The sequence below is a fragment of the Crocodylus siamensis genome, chromosome 8 (genome assembly GCF_052110815.1).
Source record: "Crocodylus siamensis isolate JL-2025a chromosome 8, ASM5211081v1, whole genome shotgun sequence".
NCBI classification, from domain to species: domain Eukaryota; kingdom Metazoa; phylum Chordata; order Crocodylia; family Crocodylidae; genus Crocodylus; species Crocodylus siamensis.
The window spans coordinates 79354367-79373897 of record NC_143402.1 but is presented as its reverse complement, the minus strand read 5'-3'; the positions used below and the strand labels follow the sequence as shown (position 1 = coordinate 79373897).

General features: G+C 63.2%; 1 protein-coding gene across 1 annotated transcript in view; it reads right to left on the bottom strand.

The window, feature by feature from the left end:
- The window catches only part of DNAH17 (dynein axonemal heavy chain 17), a 44333-nt gene that overhangs the window by 1130 nt on the left and 23672 nt on the right, over positions 1-19531 (bottom strand). The window contains exons 46-79 of the mRNA XM_090061334.1: positions 19286-19493; positions 19046-19211; positions 18579-18681; positions 18216-18363; positions 17381-17472; positions 17097-17258; positions 16575-16739; positions 16234-16425; positions 15341-15607; positions 14741-14902; positions 14058-14291; positions 13454-13618; positions 12936-13031; positions 12619-12836; positions 11650-11857; positions 11327-11442; positions 10481-10673; positions 10148-10383; positions 9355-9477; positions 8797-9001; positions 8161-8325; positions 7879-8019; positions 7593-7763; positions 6785-6907; positions 5625-5818; positions 5346-5494; positions 5124-5251; positions 4541-4768; positions 3554-3745; positions 2605-2784; positions 2247-2429; positions 1593-1775; positions 1090-1233; positions 259-484 (exon numbers count right to left, since the gene is read on the bottom strand). Coding sequence (XP_089917460.1) covers positions 259-484; positions 1090-1233; positions 1593-1775; positions 2247-2429; positions 2605-2784; positions 3554-3745; positions 4541-4768; positions 5124-5251; positions 5346-5494; positions 5625-5818; positions 6785-6907; positions 7593-7763; positions 7879-8019; positions 8161-8325; positions 8797-9001; positions 9355-9477; positions 10148-10383; positions 10481-10673; positions 11327-11442; positions 11650-11857; positions 12619-12836; positions 12936-13031; positions 13454-13618; positions 14058-14291; positions 14741-14902; positions 15341-15607; positions 16234-16425; positions 16575-16739; positions 17097-17258; positions 17381-17472; positions 18216-18363; positions 18579-18681; positions 19046-19211; positions 19286-19493 — 5866 coding nt within the window. The remainder of the gene's footprint in view (positions 1-258; positions 485-1089; positions 1234-1592; positions 1776-2246; positions 2430-2604; positions 2785-3553; positions 3746-4540; positions 4769-5123; positions 5252-5345; positions 5495-5624; positions 5819-6784; positions 6908-7592; positions 7764-7878; positions 8020-8160; positions 8326-8796; positions 9002-9354; positions 9478-10147; positions 10384-10480; positions 10674-11326; positions 11443-11649; positions 11858-12618; positions 12837-12935; positions 13032-13453; positions 13619-14057; positions 14292-14740; positions 14903-15340; positions 15608-16233; positions 16426-16574; positions 16740-17096; positions 17259-17380; positions 17473-18215; positions 18364-18578; positions 18682-19045; positions 19212-19285; positions 19494-19531) is intronic.

Here is a 19531-nt window from a genome sequence, read left to right as displayed (position 1 = left end):
TGCGCTGACGTGGACAGCAGTGATGGCCTGGGGCCGCTGACAGCTCAGAAAGCATGGCTCTGTGCGCTGCAGGGAGGAAAGTTGCTAGAGCAGGAGGATGCAGTGCCTCAGCCCTCCTAGAAACTGTGTTTAGACTGCTGGGGCTGAGGCCAGGAAAGCAGGGTGAGGAGGTTAGCTGCTCTCAGACTCCCAGCTGCAGTGTCACACACTAGCCAGGTCCTCACTGACCTGGCAGTGGCAAAGAGCAGCAGGCCCTACCTTCCATGAACAGGCCGTGGATGTAAGAGCCTTCCCGGGGGGGAGCTGTCATGTCCTCGCGGCTCTTCTTGGTCACCTCCACGGAGAGGCACATCTTGTCCAGTGGCCACTCGTTCTTCCTGGCCATGGACTGCATGATGGCCGTGAGGAATGACTGGGGGTTGAAGAAGCCTGCCAGCCACACTGTCGCAGGCAGCGCAAAGTCTGTGGTCCAGGCTTCTAGCTCCTGCAGTGGAAGCGTTTGCAGCAGTTCAGAGCAGAGCTCCGGGGCCCGCTGCTCTGCAGCTGAGCACGCGCAGGCTTCCCTTTCCCTGGGAGGCTGGACAGGCTTGGTTCTGTCTTGTAGTGCGGGGCTGGGCTTACTGAGGAGACTGGCAAAGAGACCCAGGCTCTGATGGCAACTGTTTGGTCATGGGCTCTTCAGGGTGTGACTGCTGCTTACATTTTTCCAAACACAAAAGCAGTTCAGGGTGCTGGGCTGCCTCCTGTTCTCCGGCAGGGGCTACTCTCCTGCTGCACAGACTGACTCCCCCAGCACTAAGCCTCGCAGGCCCTGACCTCCCTGCCTGGAGCCAGCAGGCCCATGGGAGCCACACATGCAGAGCCAGTGTGGGCAGTGAGGCCTTACCCCTCTCCTCTGTCCATGTATAGAAGAGTGAGCTGGCTTTAGCCCTGTTGCTACTGGCTGTGTGTGCAGGTGGACGCCTGCCAACAGCTCCAGCCCCTTCATGTGGCAGGTGCCATGGTGCTACCCTGACTGAAGGCCGTACCCTTCAGTTAAGAGCTGCTGTGCTCAGTGCACAGGCACTGAGTGGGGATGGGGCGACTCACCCGGATCCGAAGTAGCAGGTCTGCGTACCAGGCTCCCAAGCCCAGCAAGGAGGGGTAGGCCCGGTTTGTCCAGGACTCGGGCACGTTGTCGTAGAAGAGCGCAGTAGACAGCTCCTCCATGTCTGTCGTAATTGTCAGCTCCCCCTGGACCAGAAGGAAGCGCAGATTTGTTTCTGCACAGCCAGGCGAGCTGCCCTAGTCCCCGCTGTATGGAGCAGGCCCCAGAAGCCATATGGCTCACGGGCAGGGCAGTGCCAGCCACCCCAGCCTGGGCCTTGTCTAGGTCTGGCCTTGCCCAGGGAGAGGGTTGCTATGGCACTGAGGGAGCTTGCACTTTCATGTGCAGCTGTAGTTCCTGGAAACACCTGTAGCTAGCGGGGGGTGGGGAGCAGAAGCAGAGCCTGGGGACGTGGCAGCAGAAAGGAGGATGATGCCCAGGAGTGCAGTTTGTCAAGGCGCCGTACAGAGGCCGAGCACCATGGCCCGGCAGTGGCGTCATGTACCTTCAGCCCCAAGTTCAGCTCCTTCAGCGAGCGCCGGAGCTCTGTAGTCAGGATGTTCATCCTCTCGCACTCCTGGAAGGCCACTACCACATAAGGCGTTTTCTCTGCTGCCTTCGCCATCACCTCCACCATGTTGAAGGGCTCGGGGAGCCGCTCGAGGATCTCGTCCAGCACAGCCTTGACCTGCAGCACACAATGCCGGCCCTCAGCACACGGCAGGGGGCTGGGGTTTGGGGTGCGGCAGAGCAGGCCCCAGTTACCACATGGACTTGGACCCCAAGCGTGTCCCCTGCCTCATGCCCTGCTGCAGCCCTCGGCCTCCTGCCCAGGGGCTGTCTGCTGCACAACCCCCACCACCAGCGCTTCCAACAGAGCTGAGCCCTCCCTGCCCCACCACCTCTTGCCCGCCCTGCTGTCATCTCTGCCTCCCATGGGGGGGAGGGGGTCTGTGGGAGAGAGGTGGATCCAGGAACAGGGGCCACGTGCAGTGGCTGAAACATGGTGGGGGACCACAGGCCTGATCCCTATGACCTGCTGTCCCTAAAAGCTGTGCTGCACTGTACTGCACTGGTCCATGTTCAGCCTGCTTGGGGCAGAAACTACATGCACAACCCTCCCCCATGCCTGCCCCTGCCCCTGCCCAGATCTGCCTGCCTTCTCCTCGCGGGACACGCCACTGCCAGCCCCTGCCTCTGACTCCTTGGGCTGCATCTCCAGCACGGTGCGGAACAGCTTCTCCGAGGTGACGGTGAGGAAGCCGATCTCGGCGTTGGGGTGCAGGCCATACAGGTAGGGGCTCTCGGGTGGCAGGTTCTCATCCACGTACTCGTGGTAGCCCTGGGGCAGCCCCGGGCGCAGGCGCTTAGTGCACTGCCCTGGCCTGCACTGCCCCGCATCCCAGCCCTAGCCCGGGGAAGGGGCTGATGCCTGCCCATCTCCCCTCCCTCAGCGTCTCCCTGCCACCCTGGCCCCCACATTCTCCCCCGGTCCCAGGGAAGGGCGCTGGCCTCACCTTGTAGTCCAGGTTGGGAGGGATGAAGAAGCTCGGCGCCAAGAGCATGTCTCCCTCCAGCATCTCCACACGGACATACTCCTGCAGGTAGGTGCGGCACAGCCGCCGGTCCCAGTCGTCTGTGATGTGCCCCCCGTACATGATCTCCCCAAAGAGGTAGCGCAGGTCGTCCCAGGGCACCTAGGCACAAACCCGTGGTGCGCACAACTGTTGTGGCTCTGGGACAGTTCTGTGCAGCTGCCTGCTCCCCCCCGAGCAGGCTCGAGGCCTGGGCTCCTCCTGCCTGGCATCACACCTCACCCCACACTGGCATTGGGGGGGGGGCATGTCTCAACCACCTACGCAACAGTTGGATGCTCCAAGGAACTAATGGAGAAGTGGGGCTATACATTGGTTCAACCACCTGCGACCACGACGCAGGGCCGCACCTACTGCAGTGCAGCTGGTCAAAGGCACATGTTCAACGAGCCCTCGCCAAGTACAGCAGAGCGTGAGCATGTAGCAAAATGGGCAAATGTGGTGCGGAGACAAGAGAAGCAGCAGCAGCAGCAGCTGTGGCAACAGCCTTTTCCACAGGGCAGGGACAGGGACTGGGTCCTGCCTGCCTTGGCACCATGTTGCTTCTGGGGGCTTTGCCTTGCACACAAATGGGCATGCTGCTAGACATGCTGTGCAGGGAGCCAGGCAGGGCCCTGGCCTGGGGGAGGGAAGCCAGCCCCTTCCTCATGGAATGGCCCTCTCCTGCATGGCACCCCCAACCCTGCTCCCCAGGTTGGGCCCGGGGCCCCATCCCTTGCTGAGGGTGTATCCCCATCAGACATAGGCCTATGCCCTCCTTCCCCCGGGGAGAGCTCCAGACACTGGCCCAGAGGTCCCTGCAGCCATGCCTGTGGGGTGGTGCTGCTGCCTGGGCATGGGTTGACACTCAGCTGCCCTGTTAGTGCCTCACCTTGGCATTGGCCTCCAGGTAGTTGTACAGCACATTGATGGATATGGTCAGATCTCCGTTGTTGAAGGGGTAAGACCGATTCCAGCCCTGAGCGCCAAATTTACGCCTTTCCGCTACCACCGCGTGGAAGTAAGAGAGGGCAAACAGGATGCACTTGAACTCGATCTCCCGGCTGCACATCTCCAACGTGTCCTAGAGCACAGGAGAGAGGAGACGGTGCTGCCACAGGCACACGGCTGACTGGAGCCGTGACGCACTGTGGCAGAGCCGGGGTCGGCTTGTAGCTCTGCTGGGCTGATGGCAGCACAGAGGCTGCAGCCCCAAGCTGGCAGCAGTGGAGGGATCACGTGGGACCCCCAGCACTGCCCGAGACTTTGGGGAACATTGGGAGTTTGGGGCCAGTGGCGCTCAGACTTCAGCAGAGCACCGTGCGCAGCCACCCAGCCAGGCCCTGAAACACACAAACCAGCCCCCACAGCCCCCGTGTCAGGGCTGAGCCTGTGCCATGCAGTATTGCTGGATGGGGAACCAGGCAGCAGGGTGGCAAAACCCACAAAAGCCTCCTCCACCCCTGCCCAAACAGACACCCCCTCCCCCTGCCAGGCTGGGCTCTGGGGAAGCTTCGTTATGGATGTCCTCAAAGGGGTGGAGGCACCACGCTAGCATGGATGACTCGCCCAACTATGTCAACTTGCCCAGGACTTGCATGGCAGCCCTGGTGCCCGTCTCCTCAGGGACCTGGATGGCAGGAGCCCTTAGCAGCTGGGAGAGATTTCTCCATTTCAGCTGCTCTCAGGAACCAGCAGTGGCACTTGTAAGTCCATGCACATGCACACACACACACGCACATGCACGCTTGTAGCAGACCAAGAGGAGGGTGGTGCCCCTGAGCTGCTGTGCTGCTGCACAGTTGCAGGCACCCCTCCTTTCCAGGAATCACTGCGTGTGCAGCGGTGGCTGCAAATGGGCTGGCAGCACGCCAGGTACCTGTGTGAAGAGGTCCAACGCCTTGTGCAGGTTGGCATACATGCCCGTGGGTGGCTCGTTGGTGATCTTGATGGCATTCTCCAAGAGCCCCTGCGGGATGATGTGCGTGTCGGGGCTGGGGGCTGGCTCGGCACTCATGAACACGCGGTAATCGGTGTGGCTGCCCTGGCTGTACCGCTCCACCTTCTTGTCCAGCGTGCCCAGCCACTTGGCCACCAGGTGGATGTTCTACAAAAGCACGGAGTCCTGCCTTGCTCCCACGTTGCATGATGCATGAGCGAGTTACCAAGCGGGGGGTGGGGAGGGGGCCCTTGCTGGTGGCTGCGGCCCTGCAGGGCCTGCCACACATGTGGCCCCAGCCTGCAGGAAGGGGAAGCAGTGCCACCCATGACATGGGGACAAGCCACTGTGAGCTGGTGTGCCCAGGAGTGCCCAGGCAGTGCTGTGCTGTAGGCTGGACTCTGTGTCAGTGGCAGCTTGTTTTGGTGCATGGGGAGGGGGCAGGATTTGGGACCCCCTGGTGTAGCTGCCATGGCTGAAGGCCATTGGTCAGGATCTCGGGGGTGCCCGGTGCTGCGCTCACCTGCAGAATGACCCAGTGGCCCTGTATGGCTGCCACGTCCAGTGCGTTCTCGGCCACGACCTCCTGGCCCTGCCCCAGTGACACGTTGTGCAGCTTCTCGTTGTCAATGGTGAAGCCCAGCTTCTTGCCTGGAGGGAGACATGCACCGGGGCCTGCTGGGGCTGCCGGGAGTGGGAGCCGTGCTGCGGATGGCGCCTGGCACTGGCCAGGGTGCTGGCTTACCCAGGGCCTCCACGTCTTTCAAGGGGTCGACACCGGGGGAGAGGATGAAGAAGATGGCGGTGGACGGGCTGCTCTCCTCATAGGACTTGGAGAACTCCACGCTCCGGCCTTCTACAAACTTGCTCCCCATCTTCTCCTCCACAAAGTTCCTGTGCGGAGGAGCCGCCATGGGTGAGCTCTGTGCAGCGCCCATTTGGGCTCTGCCGTAGAAGCCCCACGGTTCGCCTGGAGACACTGCTTGGGAGGGCAGCCCCGGCCCCACAGCCCCCGTGGGCACACCTGACAGCGTAGGTCATCCTGTCAGGCCGCATGCACCTCATCATGCACAGCTTCTGCAGGGCCGTCTTGTTCTTCCACTCCTTGGGGAAGACCTCCTTCTCCGGGGCCTCCGACTCCACAAACTTCTTCCAACGCTTGGCCGAGCCCTCAATGTCGCTGTCCAAGTTCTTGAACGCATCCATGTCGGACAGGACCTGCGGGCAGGGGGCAGGTGGGCAGTGCCAGTGCCAGTGCTTGGGGGCTGGGGACAGGTCCTTGCAGGTGTCACTGAGCAGAAGCTCAGGCGCCACATGCTCCTTACAAGCCCCATTGCATCCCAGCCACATGCATGTGCCCCAGTGCCTCCTGCCAGGGCCCGGCTGGGTCCCCCACCTGGCACCACAGCCCCCAAGTATTTGACCAAATGACCAGATACTCAGGAGGTTTCTGTCCGCCAAGATGCTTGGGGTAGGAAGTGGCTGAGTAAGCCCTGGTGCAGGCATCATAGGGGCAGAGATTTTAGTGCCCTTGGAACATGCAGGAGGGTGTGATTTCTCAGTGCACGGCAGCAGTTGCACATGTGATGGCAAGACCAGCGAGAGGAGCACGGTGAGGCTGTGTTCACCCTTGGGGCATGCACAGGGCAGGTGCCTCCGGTGCTCCAGGAGTGTCTGGGCACACCCGCGGGGCTGTAGGAGGTGCAGGGCAGTGCAGGGACCCTGGGTACAGCCAGCTCTGCACTCTGCTTGTGCCCAGAGCTACCGAACAATGTCCATTTAGACGCCAACATTGCCACAGAGCAAAGGCTCCTCTGGGTCTGCCCCAGCCCATTTCAACACCTGCATCCTTAGCTCTAGGCCGGCCTGAGCCAGGGCATCCACCTTCCCTGTGCTGAGCTTTCTGCCATCCTCCCATTGCTTTGGGGAACAGCTAGGCACTGGCTGCAGCAGTGCCCCCCCAGCTGCTCGGCTCGTGGCCCATGGGCATGGCAGATTCACCCAAAGCTCCCAGCCAGAAATGGTGAGTGTCCCCAGCGCCCTGCTGCAGCATCTGACTCTTCCCTGCCTGCGAGCCACTGGCCCCATGAGGTAGCAGGCGCCGACGGGCTGAGTTCCCCTCCTGGCCAGCCTCAGGCTGGTCTGCTGAGAGGGGCCTCAGCATTTCCTGCTTCGCCAACAAACCTTAATTCCGCCCCAGCCTGGAGACTGTAAGAAATCCACGGGGGAGGCCACGCCAGCTTTGAAGGGAAAGCGCAAGAGGAAGTCCAGTTCAACTGGGTTCACTTCTTTCTTCATCAGCAAGACCTGGGGAGACCACAGCAGTGCCTGGCACAAGGTTACATAACTCCTCGCTGCGAAGCTGAATTGCTGGCATGTCACAACCCGCGCCCTGGCCCCTGAACTCATCTGTGCTGGGAAAATGCGTGTTGCGACAGGGGCACATGTGGGCTCCTGGAGGAAACGGGTGCTGCCCTGTCCAGAGCCCGCCTGGGCCTTTGCTGCCAGCCTGGGTGCAGCCTGGCCCAGGGCATGAGCGTTAAACCACAGCACTAGGACTGGCAGCACCAGGAGCGAAGGGAGCGCACTGGGCCCCGTGTGGGCAGGCAGGACCCCCAGGTTGGCGGTGCGGAGGAACCGGACACCAGGATGGGGCCCAGTCCCATCGGTGCTGAGTGCGGGTACAGGGCCCCACGGCTAGGCTTGCTCACACTGGCCAACGGCATGTCTGGTCCAGCTTTGCTGATGGCGTGAGGGTGCCCAGGGCCTCCCTGGCAGGATCCCGTGAGACCCTGTGGCCAGTGCTGCACCAGAGGCCAGAAAACCGGGGCCCCTTGGGCATGGGCCTGGGTGTCCCTCAGGCCAGGGGCCAGCAGGAACCGGCAGCACAAACTCTGCCAGCGAGCCGAGGCGCAGAGGCCAGGGGAGAGCCACTCTGCAAGCACGACAGGTGCTGGGCACGAGGAGACAGCCCCAGGCCTGGCCCCGCTACCTGAAATGTCACTTGGGCCAGGAAGATGAGCTTGTCCCTCTCGAAGAGCCCGCGCGCCGTGTACATGAAGACCGAGTAGGTGATCTCGTCCGTCAGGTTGGCCACCCGCTGCTTCACCTCCTCGGCGGGCGTCGTGCGCTGGATGGCTGTCTCAAACACTACGTTGAAAGCCTGAGCAGAGGCGGGGCTGGTTCAACGCTGTGCTCCCGAGCGCTGCGCCGCCCGCAGCCACAGCGGCCACGGCTCCACACACTGAGCGCAGCCAGGCGTGGGCGCGGGCAGTCACCTTCAGTGAGAACTGGTAGATGGGGTTGATCTTGTTGAGGTCGTTGAGGATGAAGTAGAGCAGAGACGCCCGCTCCGCAGCTGGCCGGTAGCTCTCTCTTGCTTCGTTAATTCGGACTTCTGTCACCTTGGCTTCCCTCACCTGGGCACAGAATGGACCCGCCGTCCATGACCCACCTGCACGTGGCCTGGCCTGGCCCCCAGGAGCAACATGGCCCCTGCCTAGGGGAAAGAGCCCCCTGGCAGGGCCCTGGCGAGGGGGGCACCAGGATCATGCTCCTACCTTCTCCTCAATTTCCATGGCCGTGCGCTTGGTGGTCTCGAGGTTCTCCACCAGTGCCATGTCCCCCAGGAAGTTCCCCGAGGCGGCGGAGAGTCGGGCCAACAGAGAGTCCTCCAGCTCTTTCAGGAAGATCTTGAACTCGTTCTGGCTCTTGGTGAGATTAGCCTGCGGCCGCGATGCACACGAGCCATTAGCCGGCCCCGGGATCAGTGCCAAGAGTCACGGTCAGCCACAGCGGTTTGTCGGAGTCAGGGAGGCAGCGCTCTGGGCTCGTGGCCCATCGCGGAGGGGATCCCCAAGGAACCACACAGCCATGCGCCACAGGAGCCCGTGGGAAGAGCTGTGGAGAGGGGCCCTGGTGGCACGAGCGGCTGCTCCTTGCACTGGCGTGGGCTGTCTGGGCTGGGGTGCCTGGCCCACTCCCACGGTGATGGGGGGAGGCAGGTGCAGCAGCTCTCGATGGCTGTGCCTGCACCCTGCACCAGGGCTCCCCGGGCCAGACCATCAACCTGGAGCAGGGCAAGCCCAACCCAGAACTCCGTCCATTTGCTGCGTGTGGCCGCAGCGTGTTGTGGAGCCCCGGGACCCCTCACCGCAGCCCCTGCCCTGGACAGCCTCCGGCAGCCGCCTCAGTACCTTCAGCTCCTCCAGGTCTGGGCGCTCCTTGGCCACCACGGCAGCCAGAAGCTGGTCCTCCAGCCCGTCCCGGGTCACCAGGAAGTTGATGAGCGTGCATTGCGCCTGCATCTCAGGCTTGTAGTGGGGGCTGAAGTACTTGGTGTGCAGGATGAGGCGGAAGTGCGGGTGATACTCCACCTCTTTGTCACCGATCTTGATGTACCTGATGCATGGCAATGGGACACGGGTGTTTCTGTGAGCACGGCTCGCCCCGGCCAGGGCCCTGGGCACCATCCAGCTGCTTTTCCCCAAAGGCTCCTGCGACACGTGGGGATCCCCTCCATGACGGGCCGTGCAGCTCAGGGCGGCTGCGGGCCCAGAGACACACTCCTGCCCCTGCTATTCAGCCTGGAGCAGAGGAGCCCCGGCATTTCTCCCTCGTCCCTGCACCCGAGCAGGAAGGCCTTCGTCTCCAGAGGCAGGAACTGAGCTCAGCTCCTCAGACCCGAAAACAAGGCCAGGCGGGTGAGGGAATCGCCTCAGGGCCTGGCTGGGGGTGGGAAGGGATGGACGTACTTCCCCTTCTTGATGGTGTTCCTGCCCAGCAGCGGGTCCAGCACCGGCTCCACCGTCTCGCCGATGTTCTCGATGAGCAGCGTGTGGCCCTCGGAGACCGCCTGCTCGATGATGTCCAGGTAGCTGCAGCGCCGGAGGGGAGGGAAGGGGAGAGGAAGCTGGCGTAGGCCCTGCTGCCAGCCTGGGGCAGGCCCCTCACTCTTGCGCTGGCCCAGGCAGCCTTGCTCCCTGCAGCTGCCGTGAGAAGCCCGATCCCAGGTCTCCTCCCCCCAGCAGGTGCCCACAAGGGCTCACCGGCCCCTTTGATCCAGGCAGGTCTTTCCTGGCTCAGGACCTGAGAAGAGCCCCGGGCGTCTTGCAGCCCAGACACGTGGGCCCCGGATCCCAAGTTCTGGCTGCAGCAGCTGCCAACAGGGGCAGGGCTGCCGAACTTGGGGCCAGGGGCCCCGTCCACCAGACGTGGGTTTTGTTCCCACACCGTGCATGCCGAGCTCCCAGAGGCCCCGGGCTCACGGCACAGCAACGGTCCAGTGCTGCCCGGTGGGAGCCTCCCGGCTGCAAGAACAGCTCCTGCAGCCTGGCCAGGCCCAGGGGAGCCCTTTCCCCTCCCCACCCCTGCACGAACTCCGGCGGAGCAGGGACCGTGCTCTGGCTCTGCAGCCATCCAGGAGGGCAGGGCAGGGGCTTGGTTTTGGAAAGCTGGACAGAGCCTTCATCCACAGCCTGGCCCAGCCCACCGTGGCTGAAAGCATCGCTCGGGCCCTGGGAAGAGGCACCAGAAGGCCAAACCCACCTTCTCTGGCCCAGCCGGATTGCCTTCATGTCCTGCCCATACTTGTTCTTAATCCACTTGATCCCCTGCAGCTGGGCATCCACAATGAGGGGCCAGCGCTCGGTGCTGCACAGGATGGTGGCGTTCTCCGTGGACATGCGGTCGCTGGGCAGCCCCTGGTTGTTCCACGTCGCCACGTCCGCGTCGTCTGTCAGGAGGCTCAGGGGATCCAGCTCTGGCGTGACAGGGATGGGCACCTGTGGAGCACACGGCGCTCTCTGCAGCATGGCCGGCCCGTGGCCACAGAGCCACGCGAGCCTGAGGTGCAGCCTGGGTCATGGCTGTGCCCTTTACCTTGAGCTTGTTCAAGTAGGGGACCCAGTGCCGGTCGACCAGTTCGGCCCGGTACTTCTTGGTGAAGTAGCCCACATAGGACACGAAGGCGGAGATGAGCAGCACGTCCCCGCACAGCGTCTTCCCCTGCTCCTGGAAGGTCTGCACCGATTCAGCCCAGCGCACGTTCTCGGAGGCCAGGCCCCCGACCAGCCTGCAGCAGAGCACCCCAGGCCCTCATGAGCATGGAGCCGGGTGTGGGGTCAGCCCCAGCGCCCAGGGAAGGGGCAAGGGCATGTCTCAGAAAAGGCAGGGTGTGCCAGCCCCACCACCTCGGGGGGCAGCCCTGCCTTCATGACCACAACATTGGGAACCAAAGCCAGGGCTAGAGGCACCCGGGCTGAGGGGCCGCCACTGCTTCCTGCCTCACCCTAGCCCCTGGCCACAGGCAGTGGGGCAGCCCTGGCAGGGAGAGGTGCAGCAGCCCCCCGAACACTGCCCAGCCCAGTGGGTAGGGAGCCCCAGGCTGGGGCTGACCGGCACGGAGGTGGCTGGACCCAGGTGCACTGCCCCCCAGCCCAGAGGTGCTCTGCCCCCCGGCCAAGCAAGCAGCACCTCGGGGAGAAAGACGCTCTGCACAGACAGCGATGGATCATCGTGGGGGCAAAGGCCGGTGAGGCCAGAGTGACTGCTGACCAGTGCACTCGGACCAGGGACAGGCGAGAGGTTGCCAACCCCAGGGACTTCCCACGGCAGAGCACATCCCCCCAGGGAAAGTGCCCCAGGGCCCCCGGCTCGGGTAGCTGCTGGGACCAGACTTCGCACTCGTTGCCAGCCCCGACCTGCACCAGAGCCACGGCTCAGTACCTGTTTGCTAACATGATGACTCTGTTCGTGGTGTCGGCTTCCTGCTGGCACTTGATTTTTTCAGCTGTCGCCTTTTCAAATTCGGCCGTCAGGGTTGCCAGGTTGGCATTTAGGTCCTTTGGGAAACAACAGGTCTGCAGTCACCCGTTCCGCACGGGTGCACCCTGAAGTCTCCCTGTCCCGGTGACGCCAAAGTGTGCCAGAGCCAGCCCCCTCATGCCAACCCCTCCTGCGCCTTAGTGCTTTCCCTCTGTGCTGTGGGCAGGGTCCCAGCATGGCTGGCACGCTTGGGCTCAGGGAGGGCAGAGATGCCATGTGCTTACTGCGATTTTGTTTTTAATGCGGCTCAGCTTCTCCTGCGCCTCGGCCAGCTCTGCATTCGCCTCCTCCAGCGCCTGCCGCTTGGGCGCCACGTCGCAGTACACCTCGTAGAAGCGCACGATGTTCAGGCACCAGGAGCACAGCCCCGCGGCCGCCGTCGACTTGGACATGATGAACTCGGGGTCGAAGGTGGGGTCCGACTGGTAGGGCCTGGGGAGGATGAAGACCAGGACAACCATCAGGGATCATGGTGAGCCCCGTGTAGCCAGCTATTAAAAAACCATGGCCAGTTTTGGGTGGCTCCGTTTTATGGGCCTGGTTTTGTAGAATGGCCTCTGGACTTGGCGTGCAGCTGCACCTGGCTCCTGCTGGACCCCCTGGGGCACCAGCGGCCCGGCCTGAACGCTTTGAACCTGCGGCCTCCTCCAATGCTGTGATGCATTTGTAAAGCCTCCTGTCACTTTCTACCTTTTCTCTCTGCTCAGGGGCACGAGTGGTCCGGAAACAGGACGTCCGGGTCCGGCCCTGCCCCAGTCTAGAGGTTTCTGCCCACACGTTTGTGACCAAGGACCACAGGATACTGGGAGATGCCCTGGGTGGGGGGCGCCGAGCGGGGCACTGCTGTGGGCGGCTGAACAACACGGAGAGATGCTGCTCCTGGCCCCTCAAGCCCCAGGGCAGAGGGGTGCACAGGGGATGTGCCTGGGGGCGATTCCTTCCTCCAGCACCACCCAGGCCAGACACATGGTGACTTGGAGCCTGGTCCCGCAGCAGCACTGCCCAGCTGCTGGCCCCACTGATGCAGAGGGGGCTGCGGTCAGTGCCAGCCTGCCTGGGGGCCCGCGGAGGGACGTGAGGAGCCGGGGACACGTGCCCATGCTGCAGCACAGCAGGCCCAGCCCTGGGCAGAGCCGGCCTCGGGGAGCCTTCCCCTCCGAGAAGCCAGGCTGGGCCCTGCCCGCCCCCCGTACTTGAAGGCTTTGAGGCAGGGCTCTGGGATGTGCTCCTTGTCGAACTTCTTCAAGGAGTCAATGAAGGAGTCCACTTTCCCCATCATGATCTTCGCCGCCTTCCAGCTCTTGTCCTTGGGGATGCGACCCCCGGGTGCAGTCAGGATCATCACGGCGGCTGTCACGTTCACCACGGCCTCGGGGGGCGACCCGAAGGACTTCAGCTCCGTCAGGTTGTTCTGCAGGGATCACGGCGGGTGATCGACTGTAGCCGCCGCTGCGGGCTGGGGACCCAGCTTCCTCCATCCCAGCCGCCAGAGCTCAGACGCACACGTTACCTTGTTCAGCGTGTCGAGGGCTTCTTGCGCCGCAATCAGAGCAGGCTCTGCCTTTGCCAGGTCGGTCTCGCAGGCTTTCTGCTTCTCTGCCACGTTCTGGCCGAGGTAAAGCATGTGCCTGCAGCCTGGTTCGTGGCTCCCTTCGCCCTGCCTCCCACTGCACCCCCATGCATGCCCTCTGATGCAGGACCTGCCTCCTACCAGGCACCTGCCTGGCGCTCAGCAGACCAGGGCTCGCTGCCCTCGGGAGGGCCCATAGGTGCCCCACTGCATACATATGGTGCATGGCAGCAGGCACTGCAGACGCCCTGGCCCCCAGCATGCAGGCAGCTTGCTGCTCATGGGGCTCAGCCACGGCCCCAGGCCCTGCTCCTGTGCTCCTCCAGGAGCTGGCTTGGGAAGGAGGGCTGGAGACAACTGCCCAGGCTCTTCCTCACCCCGACCCGGGCTGGCCTCCCACCCTGCTGCTGCCACTGGAGGGAGGCACGTGGCACGAGAGGGGCCTGGCAAGCACATACTGTGTTGATGACCTGGACCTTCAGCTCCTCCTCGTCGGCGATCATCTTCTCCCGGCTCACCTTGTCGGTCTCAACGCCCACCACCTGGATCAGCTTGTCAGCGTCCTCGTTCTTGTGCTTCAGCTCCAGCTCCTGCACTGCCAGCTTGGCCTTGAGGTCATCGACCTGCATGGTGTCCAGGAGAAGGGGCAGAAGCCCGTTGGGGCCAGGCCCGGGCACGGTGCGAGCAACCGCTAGAAGCCTCAAGGGCTTGAGGCATGCGATAGAGGAGGGGGAGGGGACCCCCGGTTGGGGAGAGCTCCTGCCGCCCTCCCCTTGCACGAAGGCTGCGTGCCCGGGAGCGGGCTGGCATTACTCCCTGCGATGCAGCCCCTGCTAGAACAGGGTCCCCTGGGTCTGCCTAGCACACGCGGCCGCTCCACCACTTGCCCCGGGGCTGGCACCGGGGAGCATTTCCATGAGAGTCAGCGCAGAGCGGTGGGGCAGGGGCGGCTCGGACCTCCCCCCCACACCTCCAGTGTCTGCCGACCACGACCACCCAAGTCCTGCCCACGCCTCTGGCTCAGCCAGACCACCATGTCTGGGGGACAGGCCGGCAGCTCACCTGCGAGGCCGTGCTCTGCAGCTTCATCAGGCCATTCTCCAGCCTCTCGATCTTGGCGATGAGCTCCCTCCGCTTCTTGGCGAGCAGGTTCTGGTAGAGCTTGATCTGCTCCAGGAAGGTTTTGGGTGTGGTGTAATTGTACCGCCGCTCCGTGGCCAGGTACACCTTGGACATCTCGTTCACGCTCTTGTGCACGAAGGACATGAACTGGCTGATGGAGACCTTGACCTCCGGCTGCGTGAGGAACCACAGGCCAGCGGCCGCCCCATTGCTGAGCGTGGGCTCTTACCTGTGCCCCACAAAGGAGGCTGCCCTGGCACAAGTTCAAGGCAACGCTCACAACCAGAGATGAGGGGAAGGTAGGGACGTGCTCCTGCCGTGGCAGCCGCAAACAGCTCGGCTGCCAGCTGAGCCCCTGCGCGCGCCCCCAGCCTCACTCCAGTTTGCTCCGGGCCGTGCTCTGCAACATCACCTCGCTGCCTGCCCCCTCTCGTCCCCTGCCTCCCTTCGCCCACAGCCCACAGCCCTGGCTCCTTCCAGCAGCTCCGTGTGGATGAGACCAACCCCTCACCTCCTCCCTGCCAGGCCCTCGTGCAGACACACCGTGAGTAAAGGAGGGGCCGAGCCTTGCCCCGATGGGCTTGTGCCCCCTTTCCCATCTGCTGCCGAGCAGCGCCGCTCACCTCAATCCCCTCTGTCTCCTCCAGGAACCGGCCACTGACGGACACCAGTGCGTCCTCCGGCCACTCGTGGAACCAGTCGATGGCCGTGCAGTTGACCACAGCAGGGAACTTCCTTGTGCGCACCCGCAGAGTCGACCCCACGGGCGAGAAGCACAGGATGATCTGGGCCCGGGGCACATTCACGGCATTAGAGACCAACCGGTAGGGCACAGGACCTGGAGCCTGCCCAGGGCAGCTCAGGAGTGGAGGACTTGGCGGGGCTGATATTGGGGTACCACTGGGTGCAAGCTCTGGGCAGGGCTGGGCCAGGCAGAGAGGCCCCGATCCTGCCTGCCATGCAGCAGGAAGTGTGGCCCCTGGGCACAGCTGTCCTTGTCCAGGCCCGTGCATGCGTGTGGCCAGGCCCCCTGGCATGGGTGAGCCCTGTGGTTGCTGGGGCTGGTGAGTGCAAGCGTAACCCTGCTCCGGTCCTTTCCCACTGGGCCAGGAGCACAGCCCAGCAGTGCCCAGGAGAGCCTCTGGCTGCCCATGCCAGCGTGGTACCTGGCCTGCACCCTACGTGCAGTGGGACGGGGCCAGGCAGATGCCCGGGGCTCCTACCTTCAGCTGCTGCCTGACTTTGTCGATGAAAAACTTCCAGCAGTTCTCCCGTGTGTCCGGCAGCCCCAGGAACTTCACCTGCGGCCGCATGGAGCTGATGATGTTCTCCACCTCGTCGTCCTGGAAGAGCCCCGGCACCTCGCCCGACGCCAGGAAGTCATTGATCAGGACCAGGAACGGCTCCTCCGCCACCTGCGAGTCCGTCATGAGGAAGACGGTGGGCGTGTTCTTCACGGCCGCCTTGATGTACTGCGAGGCCAGGTCCAGCTGGGCAGGGGACGGAGACAGTCACTGGCTCCAGCAGGAAGCGTGCGGGTCCGGTTCCTGCCCCACACATCTCCTCTGGTGATGCAAAGGCAACCGGACCGGGTGCTGGAGGGGATGAGGGCGCATGTGCCGTGCCAGGGCAGGCCAGGCCCCCAGCCTGTGCTAGAGCTGACGGTGAGTCCAGCACCGTCCATGCCCTTCTGGGGGCTGGGGCAGCACAGGAGGCCAGCACTGTGGCCACGGCACGTCCCCAGAGTCCCTGGCTGGGATTCGGGCTTTCCCTGCACAGAAGGAAGCTGGGTCTCTGCCTGGCTCCCTGACGCCTTGGGCGAAGTCGCAGTAGATGTTGGGCTTGGCGAAGGAAGCTGGATAAAGCTGCCAGGCTGCTTTGGGAACGTGCGCCGGCCCTATATGCCACAAACAGCGCCTGGCACTGTATGCCACCCCGCTGCTGTGCAAACAGTCATCCCTGTGCCTGGGTCTGACACGCAGGGACCGTGCGAGAGGGCTGGCGGGGGGCCTGGGCATGGTGTTGACTTTCCCCATCATGATACATGGGGTGGGCACGGGGACATGGTGGCCCGTGGCAGGTGGGAGGCTGCGGTGCATGCCTCTGTGTGGCTCACCTTGAGGTCCGGGATCCCGTAGCCCTTCTTCAGTGTGATCTGGAAGACGTCCAGGCCGCTGATGTAGGCCGCGAGGCGCGACAGGCTCTGCTTCCCGCTGCCCCCCACCCCCACCAGCAGCGCGTTGCCCCTCGGCGCCTCCAGGATCCGGCTGATTCGGCAGATGTGCGACACAGCGTCTTCGAACAGCACCTGGGGAGCCAGCAGCAGGTGCTCAGGGCAGGGCCCTGCGGCGGGGACACGACAGACCTGCTAACGCACGCGGCGCGGGAGAGGCCGGGCAGGCAGGTCCCCCAGCTTGCTGCACTCCCAGCTGCGCGGGCGGGCGGGCGGGCGCTCACCAGGTTCATCACTGCGTTGACCTCGTTGTAGGTGTCCAGGGCCTCCACCAGCAGCTTGTTCAGGGACGGCCAGCCCGACACAGGCAGGTACTTGGGCTCCCCAATGCCTTGGGCGAAGTGGCAGTAGATGTTAGGCTTGGCGAACAGCAGGGTCTCGCCAAGCTCCTGTGAAAGCGCAGTGTCAGATGAGTCCCGGGCTCACAGGGGCAGCTGCATCCCCCTTCGCTCCCCGCATGGGCACAGGCGAGGTGGGGCAGACCCAGCTGGGCTGGGGGCAGAGGTCAGCACCATGACATGGCCCCCAGTGCAGCTGCTCAGGGCTGTATCATAACCCTCACTGCCGAAGCAGCGCTTGGAAAGTGCCCTCGTTCCCACGACTTGGGGAAGAGCAGCGCTACAGCTGCCGTGAGAGCCGCTCTTGGCGCCGGTAGCTGCCAGACTCCACAGAGTGCACCCCAGAAGCGTGTCTGCATGGTGCGGGTGGCACGCCGGCACAGGTCGAAGCCTCTGGGCCTGACTTACATCAAAGTGCTTCTTGCAGGTGGCCACGAGGACCCTTCCGAAGCTCTCCTGGTCCTTCTCGTCGATGAGCTTGTCGCCGTATACCCGCTCCGCTTCGTGCAGCCAGAGCCGCACGAGGTCGATGGGGTTCTTCAGGCATTCAGCAGTGGAGAACAACAGGCCCTGCAAACACGGCCTGTCAGGCCAGGCCTCAAGTGCTGCTGGGGCGAGGGGCTGGCTCTGGAAAATGCTCGGAGCAAGAGCCTGCAGGGATGGGGCGGAGGGACAAGGCAGGCGGTCACCACCTGGAATATGTTGGAGAGGTCCCGGAGGTTGAAGAGGTAGTGAAATTTGATGGCTGTGGGCAGGAAGGTCGTGGTCACCTTCTGATGTAAGGCTGTTTAGGGGAAAATACAGCGCGTGTTAGAGTAGGCTCCAGGTAGCGGCCAGGTGCCTGAAAGGAAGGGATGGCTTTTCTCCAGACCGAGCTTAATGTTTCTCTCCTCTCTCCGGGTTCTCAAACAAGCCCGAGTTGCAACCTTACTTTCACCACGTTCAGCTGCAAGGCTGAGCAGTTTGAGCACCAACGTTGTCTGTGCTGAAGCCCCAGACAGCAGAACCAGCTCTGCTCAGACTTAGCAAGTGATCCTCTTTGGTGCGGACAAGCCTCGGGCACTTTTAGCCCAAATGGCAACGACTGGATTGGCTTTGAGGTGCTGAGAAGGAAGCTGGAACTGAAGCTGAGACGCAACCTGTGTTACAGCCCCAGCAGAAATGTCACAAGCAGGGAGCAGCAACGCAAGGAGATGCTCTGGAAAAGAGCTGAACCGAAAGACAATTTGATCTGCTCATCATTCCTAAGACTGCTGTATTGTTCGCGCTGCCCTCAGGGGAGCTGCAGGACCCTGAGGTGCTAATGAGTGTGAATGATTAGCTTTCCAGTTTAATGAGTTCTCCTCCACCAGGTGCCAGGAGGTCACTGCAGCACCGGCAGCGTGGCACGTACAACCAGGTCAAGGCTCCCAGAAGGTCCTGCCAACCCCAGCTGCACGCCCAGGCAGCAGGGCCCCTAGCAAAGCGTGCCCTGTGCGTGCAGAGCCAGCATCTGCCCTGAGAAACGCTGCCCTCCCGGGCACTTACCCAGGGCTCCTGCAACCAGCTGGGCCTGGATCTTCTGCACCACCGGTGAGACCTTCTGGATGGCCAGGTGCTGGGCCAGGATGGTGCTGTAGATGGTCATGAGCGCTTCCTGCCCAGGGAAGCTCACGGCAAACACGCAGAAGTGTCGCTGAAACAAAGCCATTGATGGCATCAGAAAGCCCCATTGCCAGGAAGCAAGCTCCGCTGGCCGGCGCTGCCCTCAGACCAGACCCATGGCCTTTTGCCAGTGCTGCAGAGTTTAGCACTTGGTCAAAGCACTTAGAGAAGGGGAGAAGGGGGACTCCACAGAGCCAGGATGCTGGATGGGCCACCCAGCCCCTGCCCTGGCTCCACACAACCTACCTGCAGCCTGGAGTCGATGGTGAATGACCCGGCAGTCGGGTTCATGCAGGCCACGTACTGGCAGTTGTGGATGTCCTTTAGGGTCAGCTTGTTCCGGTCATACCTGTGGGGCAGGGGTAGGGCAGGGGAAGGGTGTGCACAGGCCAGGGAAGCAGGAAACCCCTGCAGTCGCCTGCCCCAATCAGTTCGTGCATTCAGGACCCCCTGGGGACACCATGGGGTAGGGGAACAACCAATGGGTTACAGCCTGGGCATGGGACGGGGTCCCAAGTCCCCCCCTGCACAGCCCTGGACAAGATGCTAGCTCCTCTAAGTCGTGGTTCCCCACACACACACGGTGCTGAGAGCCTGGCCTGCTGGCGGGGCTGAGCACGGCTCCATCAGGCCAGGAGGCACCCAGACACCGAGGTAACGGGCACAGAAGGGCTCCAAGCTGGACAGACAGACAGATGCAGACTGGCCATTACCAGTGGCCGTGGTCCATGTGCTGCCTGATCAGGGTGTGAGGCGCTACCGTGCCGTACTTGTCGACCTCTGGCATGTTCATGTCGTCTATGAAGTAGATGAGCTTCTTGGTGCCTGGGGGCCCATAGTTCCTCCCCGACTTCTTCTCCAGGGGCTTCTCGAGTATCGCTGCAGGGGCACAGCCTGGTGAGACAGAGGCCAGGCAGCAGAGTCCCATGCGGCCCTGCCAGCACGGCCCTCACCCTGCAGCATGGCCGAGGTCGTGTAGAAGTTGAAGGGCACAGACTGCACCAGGTAGTCATCGGTGTTAAGCGCCTCCAGCTTGTTCCCCATCAGGACCGACTTCCCCGTGCCCGCGTTCCCCACCAGCATCACGGGCCACTTCCTTGCCATCAGCAGGTCCATGAAGTAGCGGATCCGGATGGTCTCTGTTGTGTGCACCATGGAGGCCTGTCAAGGAAACCCAGTGGTGAGATAAGTGCCTGCTT